The following is an 18349-nucleotide window of genomic DNA, read 5'->3' as shown; positions in this document are numbered from 1 at the left end:
TATGACGCGCGTTCGATGAAGGCAAGCGTTATTGTGAATTTCTATAAATTATAAAGTTCACAATAGCACATTTCCAACACTCTGTCAAATAAAATAACATAAATAAAGAAAAGCAGAACTAGTTATTAAATATAAATATTAGAAATAAAAGTATGACCAAAGAGGATAAATACAATAAGAGCCGTCACTCGTTATTTTGTGGCGAGTATCTCGCTGGAAATTGAGAAAATTGATGCCGAATGTTTTCTGAGAGGGACATTTTTAATTGTCTCGCATTTATCCATGCCGTGTGATTTTTGGAAAGAGAATTAAATTAATTAATTAAATACAGTCGAAAAATAAACACAAATACCCCACGAAAATGTATAGAAGACATTTATAAACATCTCGCCCAAAAAAAAAGTAGCGACTACCTCTCAGTATACATCGAGTAAATGCCAAAAAAATAACGAGTGACGGCTCTTATTGTATTTATCCTCTTTGGTATGACTACGACGGATTGTGGTTTGATGATTCGTCAGATGAAGAGAAAAGGTTACTGGAGCTAGCCAGAAGAATAAGACGGGTGAGGGATGCTTCAAATCCTTTGGAAATTAATTCCACCACGTAAGTGTAGCTTTCTAAATAAGTTGTTAAATTGTTGAAATTATAAGTTTTGTTTATAGATTTATTTAAAACTTCAGACTGTCCAAAGAAGCGTTCAAGCAAGGCACAAGAATCAAGTCTATTCCTAATATTCTAAATTGGCAACAGTTCTCCGATTTTGTGCTCAGGGATCCTAACAACTGAGCATGGAAACGAAAATGCACTCGAACTTGTCCGGCCGACTGTGTCTGTGGTACTATCAGAGGTGTTGAATGTCTTGGAAAATTTTATTTGTGAAAGATGGATAAAATTGAATTATGAGGCTGAGCTGCATCAAGCAAAGTTGCATTTCTATAATGTGCAAGTACCTTTTGCTATATAGGGATTTTGTTCTATAATTGAAACCAGTCGTTCAAGCTGTTGATTTGTACTAACGACCTTGGACCTATATAAAATTAATTCAAATAGTTTAAAATTATAACTAGGTAGTAAAAAGTAGAATATAAATACAAAAAACTAACATTTTAAACAATTATTTTTCTGTTCGATACAGCATCGACAACAAATTTCTACAACGATGAGGTGTCATAATACCAATTTCAAATTCGATTTTCGGTGTTCGATAGCCAGCGAAGATCGAAGAACGAATAATGCTCATAAGAGGGGCCTGAGTTTAACACAGGCTTATGCATTATGAGTAGATTGCACGTATTTTTATGAGGAACTGTAGATTGAGCGACACTGGCGCCATCTGATATTGAAAAGTAGCTAACTCACAAATTTTGTTGTAGGCAAATCATAAGAAGAAGAATTTGAAATTTGCTTTGGCTAAGGGTGTTTGCACACTTTGCAAGTGCAATTATTTTTCCCACTCGTTTGTAACTTCCAACATTTTTCGCAATTGAAAACTGCAATATAACAAATGAATATGACACAAAAAATGTTAGGAAGTATTTTTGTTGTATAGGAAGAATTTTTATAACAGAGCTTCAAGAAATTTTGTATGTGAATAGGTAAGGCGTAATAAAGTTCAATTGCCAAGTCTGAAGTTTCTTCATATTTACAAACGCAACATCTTGGTTGATTGTGGCGATGCACAAATCACACACAGAAGATTGCGCATTCACGAGTTCAAAATTGCTTCGTTCAGCGCAACTACGTCACACTTGACTGCTTGAGCGAAAGAAAGAAAGGGAGAAAAAACAAGAGCTAAAGGAAAATGACCATAAAAAGCAGCTGATCTCTTGTTTATATGCGCAATGCACAATCTTGTGTGTATGGTTTGTGGTGGCGATATCATTGGAACGCATAAGCTTGTGTTAAACCAATCCATGGTACAATTACCAGGTAGAAGCATTAGCGAAAATGCACCCCTCCCGTGTATTTTGTTGTTGCCGATTGTACATAAATTGTCAATCGTTCTTTCAATTTCTTCTGTCAAAAATGATGGAAGAAGAAAAATGTCACATGTAATTTTCGTCAACAAAGCCAAAACAAAAAAAGAAAAAAGTTGGTTTGCTGATGAAGCTGGAGGAAAAAGGCATTTTAATGGAAAATAAAGGCAATTAGCTGATTTTTAAATGATATATATTTAATTTATTGTTATTATTTATTTACATATAGCAGCTGAATCACTTCTTCAACGTTTCCAGCGCATCAACTCTTGGTAATTCTATACGACAGCATGACACTGATAATATGCGTCCATAAATATGGAGAGAGGTGTTAAAAGACGCGCATTGACCTCGACAACAATAATCAGAAGGCGGGGGTAAAATATTTTGTGTTGGACAAGAGATATTTCCAAAAGAAGATGTGCGCGTTGTAATGTTGATGATATTTTGTACCCACAAAAAAAATGTGGACATAAGTGTTTTGCGCAGATATAGTTTTGGTCTTCAAACCGGTGTTGGACCCACTAAGATTAATTTTTTATAAGCGCGGCCAAAGGCCGCCAGCGCAAAAATACTATGGATCCCACCCCTGTCTCGAAGCACTCCGGGGTCATTTTTCGGTTTTTTGGGAATATCTTTTGAACGAGCTAAAATTTTTCTTTTCCACCTTCGGATTATTGTTATTGGATTTGGTGCTGCATGTTATCTTGCACTCAAAGAAATGGAACATGATAAGAAATTTATAGATTTTCTGTCGAAACGTTTATATGATCGCATCACTTCAAGATTATCACATGCTATATGTAATGGTGATCCAGACCAAAGGTATAGTGGTTTATTAAATTTATCATAACTTATGGCCTTAAAAGATGTGGCGTTGTCTAGTGCCTCAGCATGTACTTCTGCATCACTGGAACCTACGTGCGATTGGAACTGATGAGGATTTGGCACATAGTTCAATAAGGTATACGAGTTTATCGTACTGAATTGTTTAGTTAATTTGAAAGTAATTTATTGTTAAATTTTTATAGATTTGTTATTGGTTGTTTTACCACCATTGAAGAGGTTGATTATATTACCGATACCTGCATCAAACATGTCGATCGTTTACGTGAAATGTCTCCATTTAGGGAGATGGTGCTAGAACCAATTGATTTGAAAATTATCCAATGGTCGCAACATTAATTTTGTGTATAATATATAAATAAGGGACCGTTTTGTATTGTATGCATCTTTTAGTGTATATCCGTTTGTGTGCTGCAGCTGTTCCGCACAAAACACTTTTACCCACAGTTTTTTTTGTGGGTACTCAACACCATCAAAATTACAACAACCACATGAAAATTTTTAACTTTGTAAATATATCTGGAAAGAAATAAAATTTTCAATTTCCGTTTTCGGATTCGTGGTCCTGGGTCCAAAGCGCGTCTTTTGACACTTCTCCCAATATTTTTGGACGAGTTTTAGTAGTTGTGAGCTAAAGTAAAGAATTACCTAATAAATTTTCACATCAAAAGTAAATAAACAAAGAATGTAAACATAAACAAAGTTTGGTTATTGTACCATGAACGAAACACGTTATTGTGTCGCGGCCTTTAACCACAATGCTTCGAAGGCAAAAAAAATCGAAAGATTCTAGAAAAAGAATCGATTCTTCAGTATTTAAAAAAAAGATCGATTATGAATCGAATCAAAATCCAGCTATTTTGTAGATCTGAAAGTAGTGTCCTCTGGACACTTGTGGGTTGATAGGGGTTAAATGTAGTGGTTAATCACCAAAACAGCATCTATTTTGATTCAAAATATTTTACATCTTATGACCAGATGGAGATGCTTGTGTTTTTAAAATTTGTCTTGAAAACTAGATCCTTGAAACTAAACTGTGGGCAATCGCATAATTGTGAATTCAACCAGCGGCAATGTGGGTCTTCACTAAAGCGAACGGATTGAAGGCTGTGCTTTGTCTGGTCGGGATTTGGGTGCTGTTCTGTGCGTTTCTGAGCTACATCGATACTAAAACAGTAAATTATTCGACTTTTCGTAAGCTTAGGTGAGTGTGCTTATGTATGTCATATGTGCCATTTATATAAAATTTAGTATTTGCTTTATTTTTACAGCATTCGTCATATGCATAGGTATTATAAATTGGATAACATTTCCAGTGATGTGTTAATTAACAAAAACGAATCGTTGTCCGTTAATCACACAATATTTTCGCAAGATGTCGAGTCCCAATTGTCTAGAGTATCAATTGGCGATAATAATATTACTACTTATGACAATGGAAAATCAAATAAGGATTCAATACCTAATACGGCTTTTATAAATAGGACGTGTAAAACACCGAAGTTCGATGAGAGTAAGCTAACTATTTTATTTAGGAGCAAACGTTATATATGACAATTGGTCTAAGTACCGCAGCGGACCAGCCAAGGATTGTCACTCCGGAGTTATAAAAACAACATAAACTTTAACATTGTATTAGTGCATTAGCTAATTTATTTCGATTTTACGATAATATCTATATTCGTTAAAATATAATTCTGATCTTTTACTTTCGTTTCTTTAGGTAAAGGTCCTATTACTCCAAATACAACTTTAGAGTCATTGGATATTGTAGAAGCTACATTAGCTCCGTTTTTAAAGACAGGTGGAGCATTTGAGCCTAATGATTGTATTCCGAATCATCACGTTGCAATAGTGGTTCCGTTTAGGGATCGTTACGCTCATTTGGCAGTTTTTCTGCGAAACATACATCCATTCCTAATGAAACAGCATATCGCTTATAGAATATTTCTTATTGAGCAAACAAATGGAAAAGCTTTCAATCGTGCTTCACTGATGAATATTGGCTTCCTAGAAGCATTAAAAATATTTCCATGGGATTGCTTTATCTTCCATGACGTTGACTTGTTACCTCTAGATAATCGAAACTTATACACATGCCCGCGGCAACCGCGGCACATGTCGGTTGCCATAGACACGTTAAACTTCAAGTAATTCATAGTTTATTTTTTAAAAATTGCGTTTTTTTCTAAAACTTACAACTACATTTTCAGGTTGCCTTATCGATCAATTTTTGGGGGAGTATCTGCTATGACACGTAAACAGTTTCAGCTGGTGAATGGCTTCTCAAATTCATACTTCGGTTGGGGCGGGGAAGACGATGATATGTCGAACAGGTAATATTTCTTTGACGTTTGGTATTGTTTTTAGTTTTCCAGTAAGTGCATACATACCTATTCGTGCTAAAATGTATATCAAGCAAGCGCTAGTGACTATATAACTGATGATTATATAAATCAAGAAGGATTAAACGGGGGAGGCACTTTTGTTGATTCTCTACATGTATTTTGCGAAGCACATCTTGCAAAGTGATATATCACACTGCTGTGAAATTTGTTTTGTTCTGGCACACTTTGTGCAACGTCTTCGAGTCTCAATAGGAATTGGTAACTGCAAGGATACGTTGCCGAGCTCCCTTTTTTCGTTGAGATATACGGCTTGGTGATTGGGATCTGCGTACGGCTGCAGTTTTAATACCTTTAATACCAAATAATAATGACTCGGCTAGAATTACTATGAACTCAATAGATGGAGTTTTGTCTCTTCGGAGGTCGCATTAATTACTCACGCATTCACAGTAGAAAACATTACAAGATGGTAGAAAACTTTTTTCCACCATTTCGTTGACTTAAGATCATAGTCATGCATGCCTGCCATTTGATCGGCGCGATCTAATCCACCCATTGTTTCTCGGTAAAATTTTATAGAGTATGGACATGGTATTGCTATTTTTCGTCAATCTTTCAATGATTTACTCACTGTTGTCACTGTCGGCTTATTGCAGTTGCTAACTATTATGACTTACTTTGTATCCTTCCATTTAACACAAAGAACACCAGATGTGCAGAGGACTCATCTCTTTACCATTTTTCGTTTATTGGTGGTAAATTTTTTCTATTTCTTAATCACACGTTCGCCTAAAGTTCCATCGCATTTATTTTGTTCTCTTCCGTTGTATATATTGAAATCATATATGTATCCCATCATAGAGTCACATCGCAACCACATTTTTATTCCACGTTTTACTGATTTGAGTGGCATATATTGTTTTAAGGATACAGCCCAGCATAATTTGTATCAGTCTTTACTATATTTGATTTTTTTTTTGCGGCTTGAGACTCAGAAATTGGGTTATTTGCACATTGTGCGATATACAAGCACAGACTTCGAAGAAACATCTTTTGAAAAATTTAAAAAGGCAAAGAATTGAGAGGAATTCCCGGACTTATATTACATCCACGGTACTCACTTATAATAAGTATCGGTATGAAAGTCTGATGAGATGTAATTTTCTTTATCGTCCTGTGCTAAATGGGATCCCACGAATTCATTCTATACTGTAATGCTTTCAACATCTGATAGCTCACTATTGGACGATAAAGAGGAACCCGATTCTTCACCGTGCGAACCCAATTTTGTCAAATAATTGTCATCACTTCCGTTTAAAAAATCAGCGCCTGTATCATCGTCATCTGAATCAATAATTTCATCGATCATCAGTTCGGTAATTTTGTCTGGGTTCAGTTTTTTCAACATGGTATTTCGTTATAAACGAAATACGAAAGAACACTTCTTTTTTGAAGAGAGGCACTGATGGTACGTATATGTACCAGTATAAAATACTATTGGTACGCATAAGTACCAGCTCACTGAAACTTCACAAACTCAAGCAAATCCATATAAATGTTTCACTAAATATGCTAACGCTTGTAAATAAAATAAAAATCTTCCATAAAAATTATTTGTTTGGCAGTTACAACTTTTTTTTTAAGATTATTATTCAAAAACCAAACACGTGTCCGAACCTTTCACTATTTAACTCCAAGTTGAGCGTACTACGCAGGAGAAAATGAATTTATTCTTATATGTACATTTAGACAAACTAAAAAGCCTGCTTTGGCACATTTTTTATTCACGTTGAGTGTGATTTTGAGGATTTAGTCCAATATACACATTTAGTGGTACACACGGTGTACCAACAGGTTCGAAAGGGTTAAAAGGGCATTAGAAGATATTATAGAGGTCCTGAAAGCTAAAATAAAGACATATCAATTTAAAAATCAAAAATCATGCAACCAAAAACTGTTACGGCTGTATTTGCAAAGATTAAAAACCTTCTAATTATTCCACAACAGTTTAAACATAACATAATTTTAGGAACATACCGTCGCAAATTTTAGTTCAATCCCGTTGTTGTTGTTGTAGCGATAAGGTTACTCCCCGAAGGAATTGGGGAGTGTTATCGATGTGATGATCCTTTGCCGGATACAGATCCGGTACGCTCCAGTACCACAGCACCATTAAGGTGCTGGCCCGACAATCTCGGGAACGATTTATATGGCCACATTAAACCTGCAGGTCATCCCTCCCTCCACACCTCCAAGTTCCATGAGGAGCTTGGGGTCGCCAGAGCCTCGTCTGCTAGTGAAACAGGATCCGCCGTCGAAGGTGAGGTTGACAATTGGGTTGGAGAAGCTATATATTGCGCTACACAACCTCTTGAATCCCCTTGAACCCCGTCGAATGAGCTTATGTTTTACAAACTCAAACTTCGTACTAAGAACTGTCACGGATGTCTCTGGAAATGCTCAATATTAATTGAACCGCAGACAACTGCGTGATGAGCATGAGTAATTATGAATAAATTCTGTTTGTTAATATATATGGCGTTGTTGTTGTTGTTGTCGTAGCAGTGCTTCGTCCCATGCAATAGGTGCGACCATTCACAAATTGTCATCAGTGTCCTCTAACCTAACGGGTGTCCAAGGAAACTTGCTGTTTCAACAGGGGTGGACCATAATGAGAGGGGTGTTAGAGGCGTTTTTTCGACATTACAATTAAAGAGGTGGTTGGTGTCATGTGGGGACACATTGCAAGCGGGGCATACATTTTCTATCTCGGGGTTGATTCTGGATAGGTAAGAGTTTAACCTGTTACAGTATCCAGAGCGAAGTTGAGCTAGAGTGACTCGCGTTTCCCTGGGGAGTATGCGTTCCTCTTCCACAAGTTTTGGGTACTGTTCTATTTCCCTAGGCTTTTATGCATCGGCATGGCTATGCTATCGGGGCCCACTGCTTTGGATGGTTTAGCATGACCGATGGCATCCTGTTGTTGTTGTAGCAATGTTTCGCCCCACCTAATAGCCGCGACCGATCACAAATTGTCATCAATATCCTCTAACAGGAGTCCAAGGAAACTTGCTGTTTCGACAGGGGTGGACCATAATGAAAGGGGTGTTAGAGGCGTTGGTTCCACATTACAATTAAAGAGATAGTTGGTGTCATGTGGGGACATATTGCAAGCGGCGCATACATTTTGTATGTCGGGGTTGATTCTGGATATGTAAGAGTTTAACCTGTTACAGTATCCAGAACGAAGTTGAGCCAGAGTGACTCGCGTTTCCCTGGGGAGTAAGCGTTCCTCTTCCGCAAGTTTTGGGTACTGTTCCCCGAGTACTGGATTCACCGGGCAATTCCCGGCATAAAGGTCCGACGCCTGTTTGTGGAGTTCACCAAGGACCTGCTTGTGTTTTTTTGCTTCATACGGCTGAGTTCTCAGGTGCCGTATTTCCTCAAAATGCTTACGAAGATGACACCTTAAGTCCCTAGGCGGTGCTAGCTCATCAGTCAGATGTCTGCTGGGATGCCCAGGTTTCTGGGTATTCAAAAGGAACTGTTTGGTTAGCATCTCATTTCTCTCCCTGATGGGGAGTATTCTCGCCTCATTATGTAGATGGTGTTCTGGGGACATAAGAAGACAGCCCGTGGCGGTTCTGAGCGCAGTATTTTGGCAGGCCTGTAGCTTCTTCCAGTGGGTAGTTTTTAGGCTTGGCGACCATATAGAGAGATATCGGGCGATATGACTCTCCTATGCTAGCTGGTTTCCCAGGCTTTAGTAGCGGGACCACCTTGGCCATTTTCCATTTTTCGGGTATGACAAAGGTGTAAAGAGACAGGTTGAAGACATGTGCTAAATATTTGAAACCCTGTTGTTGTTGTTGTTGTTGTAGCGATTAGGTCACTCCCCGAAGGCTTTGGGGAGTATTATCGATGTGATGGTCCTTTGTCGGATACAGATCCGACACGCTCCGGTAACACAGCACCATTAAGGTGCTGGCCCGACCATCTCGGGAACGATTTATATGGCCACATTGAACCTTCAGGCCATCCCTCCCTCCCCACCCCCAAGTTCCATGAGGAGCTTGGGGTCGCCAGAGCCTCGTCTGTTAGTGAAACGGGATTCGCCGCTCGAAGGTGAGGTTGACAATTGGGTTGGAGAAGCTATATATTGCGCTACACAACCCCTTGAAACCCTCTTTCCCTAGGCTTTTAAGCATCGGCATGGCTATGCCGTCTGGGCCCACTGCTTTGAATGGTTTAGCATGACCGATGGCATTCTCAACCTCTTTGGCGGTGATGGTAATTGGTGACGCGCTGAGCTTATGTTTACGTGCCTGTTACGTGTCTGTTGGCCCTTCGTCTATTTTTGTCGACCGTAGAATGCATTATGTATTGTCGGCAGAAAGCGCTCGCGCATTTTTTCGCATCCGACAGCACTTTGTCGCCAAAGCCGGTGGAAACTTTGTCATTGTGCCTACACGGATTCGATAGGGACTTTACAGTGGACCAAAGTTTACCTACACCGGCGGAGAGGTTACAACCGCTTAGGTGCTCCTCCCATTTCGCCCGCTTGTGTTCATCCACAAGCAATCTGATGCGTTGGTTTATATCCCTTTTTTGGGGGTCGCCGGGATCGAGCTGTCTTATAAGGTCACGATCTCTCGCTAAACTTTCAGCCTCTGCCGGGAAGTGGGGCCGAATTTCGGGAATTCTACCGGCGGGAATGAAACGAGCCGAGGCGGATTCAATGACCTTGCGGAAAGCACGCTCCCCTTGGCGGGCATCAGTTGGGATAGGGAGGGCAGCAAAGCGGTTGTCTGTAAAGGAATTTATTCGTCCCATTTTCCTTTTTTAAAGTTAATGAAAGTGCGTTTTTCTGCGACGATGAAGTCTGCGGGACGCTCGAGCGAAATAAGTATAGGCAGGAGGTCGGATGCCAAAGTTATCATCGGCTGCCACCCGCAAGTTTGAATGCCATAGATCGTGATGGGCATTGAAATCGCCTAAGATAATGCGATTGTTTCCAGTGAGTACGCCACTGATATCAGGGCGGTATCCACTGGGGCAGTAGGTGACAGGAGGGATGTAGATGTTAATGATTTCTAGATTTGCATCGCTCGACCGGACAGATAATCATTGACGTTCTAAGACACTGTCCCTGCGGTCGATGTCGGGATCAAATATATGATATTGCACAGTGTGATGTTTGATAAACGCGAGGCCGCCTCCATTTCCGCTCTCGCGATCTTTTCTGTGGACATTATACCCAGAACAGGTCTGCAATGCAGATCTTGCTGTGAGTTTAGTCTCTTGAATCGCAGCAATGCGGATGTTGAGCCGCTTCATGAAGTCGACTATATCCGTGATCTTCCCAGTTAATCCATTACAGTTTAACTGCAGAATTCTGAAGTGCATAGGGGGAGACGTCGCCACTCTGGGAGTAAGTGACGGGTGACTACGCCTGGGTTGTGGAAGGCCAGAACGCGATTGCTGTTGAGGCCCTGGGACTAGACGTCATTGGGTAGGCATTGGGGTACCCGGTGTATTTGGGTATGCGGCCTGGCAACATGGCGCAATGAAACCCGTCGGGGGTTGCCGTCGCGGAGACCAGAAATCTAGGAAAGTGGCACCGTCCATGGCAGGAGCTGCATTGGGCGGATGTCGCAAACGTATATATTCTGTGCTGGAAACGGTGCAAAGGGAGGTAGGGACTAAGAGTCTGTTTCCCTGGCCTACACAATTGCTGCTGGAAAAGAGGGGGGAAAAAGACGGGGGCAGGGGCTGATGCTCGGCATTGCTCCCGACTCTCCTACGAAGATTGTAGGTATGAGTGGGAGCAGCAGTGTGAGTTGGTGGCGCCGTGGGGCGCGAGCAACAGCGGGTACTTTTTGTGGCTTGCTGAGCAGCGGGGCGGCTGGAAGGTAGCGGGGGGGGGGGGCGCTAAGGCGCAGACTATGGGACGTCCTAGGACGTGAACAGCAAGGAGCCACAAAAGATTTATAGAAGTTAGGTGGACGTCTGGTTTTGGGGTCTAGCCCAGAACAACCTGTCCGATGCAACCATCCCTTACACGAGACACACTGACAAGAGTACGACCGTCCTAAAAAGATTCTTTTCTGGCAGATGCAGCAAAACCATTTCTCAGGATCGGGGTCAGGGGACGGACCCGGATTGGGTTCGATACATTCTCGGAGCAAGAGAATATGGAACAGTCCCGCTGTAAGGAGCTGCTGGGAGGATGACAATTTGTGGGAGGGACGCAACAAATTAAATGGGGTTACACTGAAATGGCAGTCCTTGGTCGAGAAAAATCCCGAGTCGATCCGGTACATAAAACCGACGGCCTTGGGAAGCATCCTCAACCTCTCTGGCGGTGATGGTAATTGGAGACGCGCTGAATTTATGTTTATGTGCGTGTCTGTTGGCCCTTCGTCTATCTTCATCGACCGTAGAATGCATTATATAAGTTAACACAGCAGTATGTATACCTTCATTTGAATTCATTACAAACATACATACATATATGCTCGTACAGCAGCATAGCGGCCTTGGCTGAGCTCAGGCCAAGGGGGTCACTGCTGGCGGACAGTGAACGGCCTATTAATTAGGTTAGCTGCGAATATCAAATAAGCAGCCCTCGACCAAGAGCGGCTGGTGAGGAGGGTTTGGCTTAAAAGGCCTAACGCACCCTGAGAACCTCCAGTGACAGGGCGAGTAGATGCCGCCCTGAATTAAGCATCCACAGCCTAGTGCGGGGTTGCTTCGAGGGAATACCTACCCAAGATAGGGAGGCAACTATACGACGTGGGATACACACTCAGGAAGGTAAAGAGGTAAATTATTTGTAAATTTAAGGTGATTGTCACATTAAGACTGAGCCCAGTAAGGTCTTAATTAAGGTATACTGGAATCAACGACTCGGATATGTTTGTTAAAGGCTGGCGAATGTGGCATTCGGAAATCTCAGTACACGGCTTGACACACCGTCGAAATGACTTTCCGGTTAATGTCCCATTCGTCTCCGTCCCGTTAAAACCTTGGCAGGCCTTGGGGTACGTTCAAAGTCCGTCATCATTAAGTTGGTGGTGCAGGTTCGGTTGAGATCCTCCCGATTAATACTGATCTGGCTCTGAACGCAGTCTTCATGAGGGACTGCGTCAACCTTCACGTGGCCTCCCTGCCTTCGCATAGACAACCACGGGATCTATATAGGTAACTGCACACTCGGACCAAGATAGCGGCCTCAAGTGGGGACCCAATTAATTAAATGATGAGCAACAACAATACTAAAATAAAAAACCAAACACAGGAGAATGAAATGGCGTTCAATCCATTTGTAGGAAGGAAGCTAGCTCGCTCTCCAGAAGGGCGTGGCCCATCGGCTGGGGGCCTTAACATTTCGTCGCAAGTGGTAACGAAACCCAAAGGAGCGGAGGCCGAAAGCAAGCAAGGAGCGTTGTCGCCGGGTGCTACACCGAAGCTTTGCAAAAAGAACTCCGACAGCAAGGCTCAAACGGGCACACCATTATTAAGTGAGCTAATTAAGCAGGCGTCAGCTGCGTTAAATCAGCAAAACCCCCCTGGAGAGAAAAAGATGACCAAGCTAGGCAAGGCGATTGAGGACTTGATGCAGTTCTTCATAGGGCGTAATAATATACACGCGGAAATCAAGCGCTTGGCCTCCGTAATAAAAGTGCTGTACATCGAGTCGGCCCTAGAGGTAAAGAATTTAGAACATAAATTGCGTGCAAGCGAATGCGCCAAGGATAGAAGTCCATCACCCCCCGGAAAGCGACCGAGGAATAATTCGTACTCGACCAAGGAGAACAACGTGGTAAAACCCACTACTACTCTAAAAGATGTCTTACCAGGGTACGTGGGTGGACACAAACGACGGCAAGAAACGCAAGAGAAGACGGAGCGGAAAGAGGAAACTGCAGCCCAAAAGACGGGAGAGTGGCAGTTAGCCAAAAAGAAGAGCAAGAAAAAATCACTTAAGGCTAGGCCGGATGCAATCATCATTTCCAAGGCGGGGGATGCGACGTACGCCGACATATTGCGTAAAGTGAGAAGATGCGACGAATTAAAATCCCTGGGTGATGACGTCAAAACGATTAGAAGAACGGCGAAAGGAGAGCTGTTACTAGAGCTGAAAAAATCGCAAGATGGGAAAACAAGCGCGTACCAAGCAGAAATTGAAGCGGTACTAAAGGACTCGGCTAAAGTTATAACAAAGTCCCAAATGGTCACGCTACAGTGCAGAGATCTCGATGAGATTACTACGCCCGAGGAGATTTGCAACGCCCTCCACCAGCAATGCAACATCAAACTTCCAGATGTGGCTGCCATAAAAAGCATACGCACAGGGTACAGTGGCACGAAGTCGGCACTTATAAGCCTTACAGCGGATGATGCCAAGGCGGTTCTTAATACGCAAAGAATCCGGGTAGGATGGGTTTCCTGCCGAATTAGAGAGCTCAAGCAAGAAAAACGCTGTTATAGGTGCTGGGGCTACGGGCATATAGCTCAGAAATGTAAGGAGACTGTAGATACGTCTAGCCTATACAGGAAATGCGGCCATGAAGGTCATAAGGCTGCAAGTTGCGAAAATGCACCGAAATGCGCGCTATGTGGGGGACAACATTCAGCAGGCAGTTTTAAATGCCCACAACGAGAGGGCAGCAAAATGACTGTCTCATGAGGGTATTGCAGCTCAATTTAAACCATTGCGAGGCAGCCCAAGAGCTATTATCCCAAACAGTCTATGAAGGAGGATATGACATAGTGGTACTCTCTGAACAATACAAAAATCGCCAGGAGCAGGGTTGGCTCTCAGATTCAGCAGGGAAAGCCTCAATTTGGGCACCAGGGAAATTTTTTCCACAGGAAATTATGACGCCAACGGTAGCAGGATTCACGTGGGCAAAAATCAACGGTATATACGTCTTCAGTTGCTATGCCCCTCCGAGCATGACCATCGCCGAGTTCGAAGACATGATATACGGGATCACCATTGAAGCACGAGGTAAACACCCGCTTTTAGTGTGTGGAGACTTCAATGCATGGTCATCTGTGTGGGGAAGTAGACGAACCAACGAAAGAGGGAGAGTTCTCCTCGAAAGTCTTACTTCTTTGAGGCTAGAACTCCTAAATGAACCAGGGATATATACCTTCGATACAGGTACCAGACGATCCATTATAGATCTCACCTTCGCTAGCAGCGAAATAGCAAGACGAGCAAAATGGTCCATAAGCAACGTCTACACACACAGCGACCATAAAGCTATTAGCGTAGAGCTGCTCGAAACTCCACGAACGGTAGCAGCAAGACATCGACAAAGTAGGAAATGGAAACAGCACCTTTTCGACCCACAAATATTTGACATTATCTGGAAGGACGCCATAGTACGAGAATCGCATGCGGAAGACCAGTCGGTTCAAATCACTAAGTTGCTATGTATGGCATGTGATGCTGCCATGCCCAGAAGTCGCGGAAAAGCACAGCGCACTCCTGTATATTGGTGGAATGACGAAATTGCGGAAGAGCGTAGAAAATGCCACAAAGCACGAAGAATAGCGCAGAGGGCACGCTCATCACCACGATATGCAGAGCTACACAGCACCTATGTCGCACAAAGAAAGGCACTTAAAAATGCCATAAAAAAGAGCAAGAAGTTATGCTTTAGGGAACTGCTGGATAATGTCGACCTAGATCCTTGGGGATCAGCCTACAGAACTGTGATGGCCAAAGTTAAAGGACCGATATCACAGCAACCTACGTGCCCGATACTGATGAATATTATTGTTGAAACACTTTTCCCGGCGCAAGATCGCTGGACTTATCCAAGCGAGGTTCTAGAAAGTACGGAAATTCCGCAAATTACAGAGCAAGAGGTGCTGGACGCTGCAAAAAGAGTTGCTGATAACAAATCCCCAGGACCCGACGAAGTACCAAACATAGCCCTTAAAGCCGCGATTACAACTAGGGCTACATTATTTACTGATCTTTTTAATGCCTGTATGCAAGAAGGCGTGTTCCCTCGCCCGTGGAAACGACAAAGACTTGTCCTATTGCTGAAACGTGGTAAACAGCCGGACCAACCATCCTCATATAGGCCACTTTGTATGCTGGATTCCCTAGGGAAGATTTTCGAGCGTATAATTAGTGAGCGCCTACAGCTGACTCTAGAAAGACCAGGTGGCTTATCGAATAGTCAATATGGATTTCGCAAATCAAGATCCACCGTAGATGCAATACAAACAGTCGTCAATATAGCTAGAGAAGCTATATCTGGAGGCCAAAATAAAAGGAAGTTCTGTGCACTGATTATGTTGGACATCAAGAATGCTTTTAACACTGCGAACTGGATGCAGATAATGGCAGCGCTGCAAAGCGGCAGTGAGCAAAATGGCATTTATAGTAATGACACGCCTGATGGATGTTGAGAGGGAGCGCAGAGAAATGCGCATGCGAAGCAGTGGTGATTAAATGGACACTCAGAGCAAATAGCGGGAACCTGGACGCAGGGACAACAGTAGGCTCTTAAAAAATGAGAAATATGGAACGCCGCCCTGAAGTAATGCGAAAGTGGTGCCGGGGTGGGCGACGGTTCCAGAACGGGGCTGTTTTTTAGTCTACGGACACACGGTTGCTGCGACGGCAGCAATTATGGTGCATTAGGCATTTTTCAGCCTCCCCGCAAAAAAAAAAAACAAAAAAGCAGCATAGCGGAATGATACAAGGTGGCAGCATGGGGACATACCTACAAACATAAATAAAAATTCCATATACTTTGTTTTTATAAATTCGATGGACAAATGTCAAAATCGTACTGCGCCGGAAGTTGATGTATCAAATCAAATAAAAAAAGTTTAGATTCAGCTGTTCCATGCCACCTTGTATCGTTGCGCCATGTACAGCAGTGGCTGCACGCTGGCATTCAATTGCATTTGCATGCAAACATAAATATCATCACACAATGCTGCTGTGGCTAACTAAACACTTCGCTTAAATACGCTTTTGTCATACCGACGCTTCGGGATAACCGAAGCAAAATCGTTAGTTGAACAGTTGGTCGATAAAAAGTACTTAAGCGAGGTAGTTTCCTTAGAAAGACAACTAGAATTATTAAAGTGAAAAAAGTGCCTAGTGAATAAAGTGTAAAAGTGTTAAACTAAAACAAAGTGTTTTATTTATGAAGCAGTTTCCAAGCACCAACCAAGGAGATCAAAAATTTCGATCCAAAGATATCAGAAAAATTGTGCCCTGGAAACAGCTTACACTAACTGGCGCCCAACGTGGGGTTTAAGTGACCTAAAAACGAAAATTATGTGTACCTACAAAAATTATGTGTACCTACAAAAATTGAAGTGGACAGAAATTGAAATAAAAAACGTGTGGCCAAACGCGACAAATATTTATCCACTGCGGAATGTTGGTAAAAATTAAAAGCTGTATTTGAATCAAGCGCATCAAATATGTTGCAAATATTATCAACAAAAAAAAAGTAAAATTTAACTACAATAAACTTTGAATTATTCGCCATAAGGGTGAATTAGAGTATAAATAATAAAAAGAAACATTTACATTACAACATTTGTGGAACAAAAACAAATTACATCGATCAATAAAAATGTGGTGAACACCAAAAACTTTGATCACGAATTTGCAAAGTGAACCGCTTGCGTTAGAGAAATATAAACTTTTTACAAGCAAAAAAGCAGTGCTAAAATCTGAATATCAAATTATTCACTATAAAGTGAATAAGTGCATCACAAAGTAGTATTATAAACTGAGCCATTTTAAACACGTGGTGACGACATTGTTCGTAAACACAAATATATGAAGAAGAGTGAAAAAAAACCACAACACTCAATTCAAGACACTACTGTGAAAATCATTAATTAAAATTTCAAGATACTTTGAGCCTAAATGTGAGTGGATTTACCTTTGAAGAACAAGGGTGGAAAACCAACAACACTCAGTTCAAGAATATTAAAAAAAAAAATTTAAAAATACACCACGAGTGTAAAATCATTGTTGGAGACATGAACTCCAATTTGATTGAATTTTAAAAATGTTCCCTAATTATTTAATTATAATATAATAATGAATTTAATACGAAAAAACGAATTTACAATGAATTTACACTTATATATGTATATCCTTACCTTAGAATAACTTACCTTGTAAAATTTAACTAAAACATTCACTTCTTAAAACCACACATGTATGTACTTACCTTAAATTCCTTAAATCTACTTAAATCTTTTTTTCTAAAATACTTACCTGTGCTAAGATACATACCCTTTGTTAAAATACCTAAATTTACTTAAATTAACTTACTTAACTCGCCTTTTTCAAGCACCCTGAAAAATAAGAATTTACTGTTTTCTGCATTTTTTATACTCTTTGTACATTTTCATATTAACATACATACATACATACATACATACTTACTTACCGTTTCCCTGCTGCGCAGGAGACTTGGGAAATTTGCCAAATCAGTTCGTCTGTAACTATCGCCCGCTAACGTTCATTATTGTTCTCGAGTTAAAGAGTTTTTTTGAGTGCCGTTAAGGAAGTTTAACCATAGTTATTAAATAGTTTGAATTAAAAAATATATTAAACATTTCATATTTAAAAGGTGAATTTTTCTTTACGTGACGGTGTGTGAAGTGAAGTGCTAGTGGCACCTTAGACCCCCCACAAAAGTGTGCTTTACCCCCCAGAAAAATATACATGGTCCTTTGCGGCCATAGTGAGCTCAGCGACCTAGAAATTATAAAAGGAAAAAATTATTTAAAGAAAATTACACAAATAATTAACAATTTTACTCATACATACCTGTGAAAAAAGTGAATTTTATAAATTTTCAAGCAAAAAATTAAATAAAAACTTATACTGGGTACGCCCCGCGCTAAAAAGTGCTGAAAAAAATTATAAACTAACTAAAATACAAAAATAAAGTTGTTTTACATCAAATACTGGAAAGAAAGTGAAAGTAATAAATTATGACAAAAAAAAAACTATTTTCATAAATTGTAAAAAACCAAAAATTGATTCAGTCTAGTGTACATACACACGGTTAGATTAATATTTTAAAGTTTGCCAAAGTGCGAAGTGAGCTGGTGAAAACAAACTAGACCCATCCAAAAAAATTTTTGTGTGACAGCGGCTCTAAT

The 18349-nt window shown here is 41.0% G+C and overlaps 1 protein-coding gene across 1 annotated transcript in view; it reads left to right on the top strand.

The window, feature by feature from the left end:
- Window positions 1-3677: 3677 nt before the first annotated feature.
- Window positions 3678-18349, top strand: part of beta4GalNAcTA (beta1,4-N-acetylgalactosaminyltransferase A) — a 77479-nt gene continuing 62807 nt past the window's right edge. Inside the window, exons 1-4 of the mRNA XM_067777751.1 lie at window positions 3678-4029; window positions 4097-4338; window positions 4549-4975; window positions 5039-5161. Coding sequence (XP_067633852.1) covers window positions 3899-4029; window positions 4097-4338; window positions 4549-4975; window positions 5039-5161 — 923 coding nt within the window. The 5' untranslated portion in view covers window positions 3678-3898. The remainder of the gene's footprint in view (window positions 4030-4096; window positions 4339-4548; window positions 4976-5038; window positions 5162-18349) is intronic.

The sequence above is a fragment of the Eurosta solidaginis genome, chromosome 3, assembly GCF_040869045.1.
Source record: "Eurosta solidaginis isolate ZX-2024a chromosome 3, ASM4086904v1, whole genome shotgun sequence".
Taxonomy (NCBI): domain Eukaryota; kingdom Metazoa; phylum Arthropoda; class Insecta; order Diptera; family Tephritidae; genus Eurosta; species Eurosta solidaginis.
This window is presented reverse-complemented; position numbering and strand designations above follow the sequence as displayed.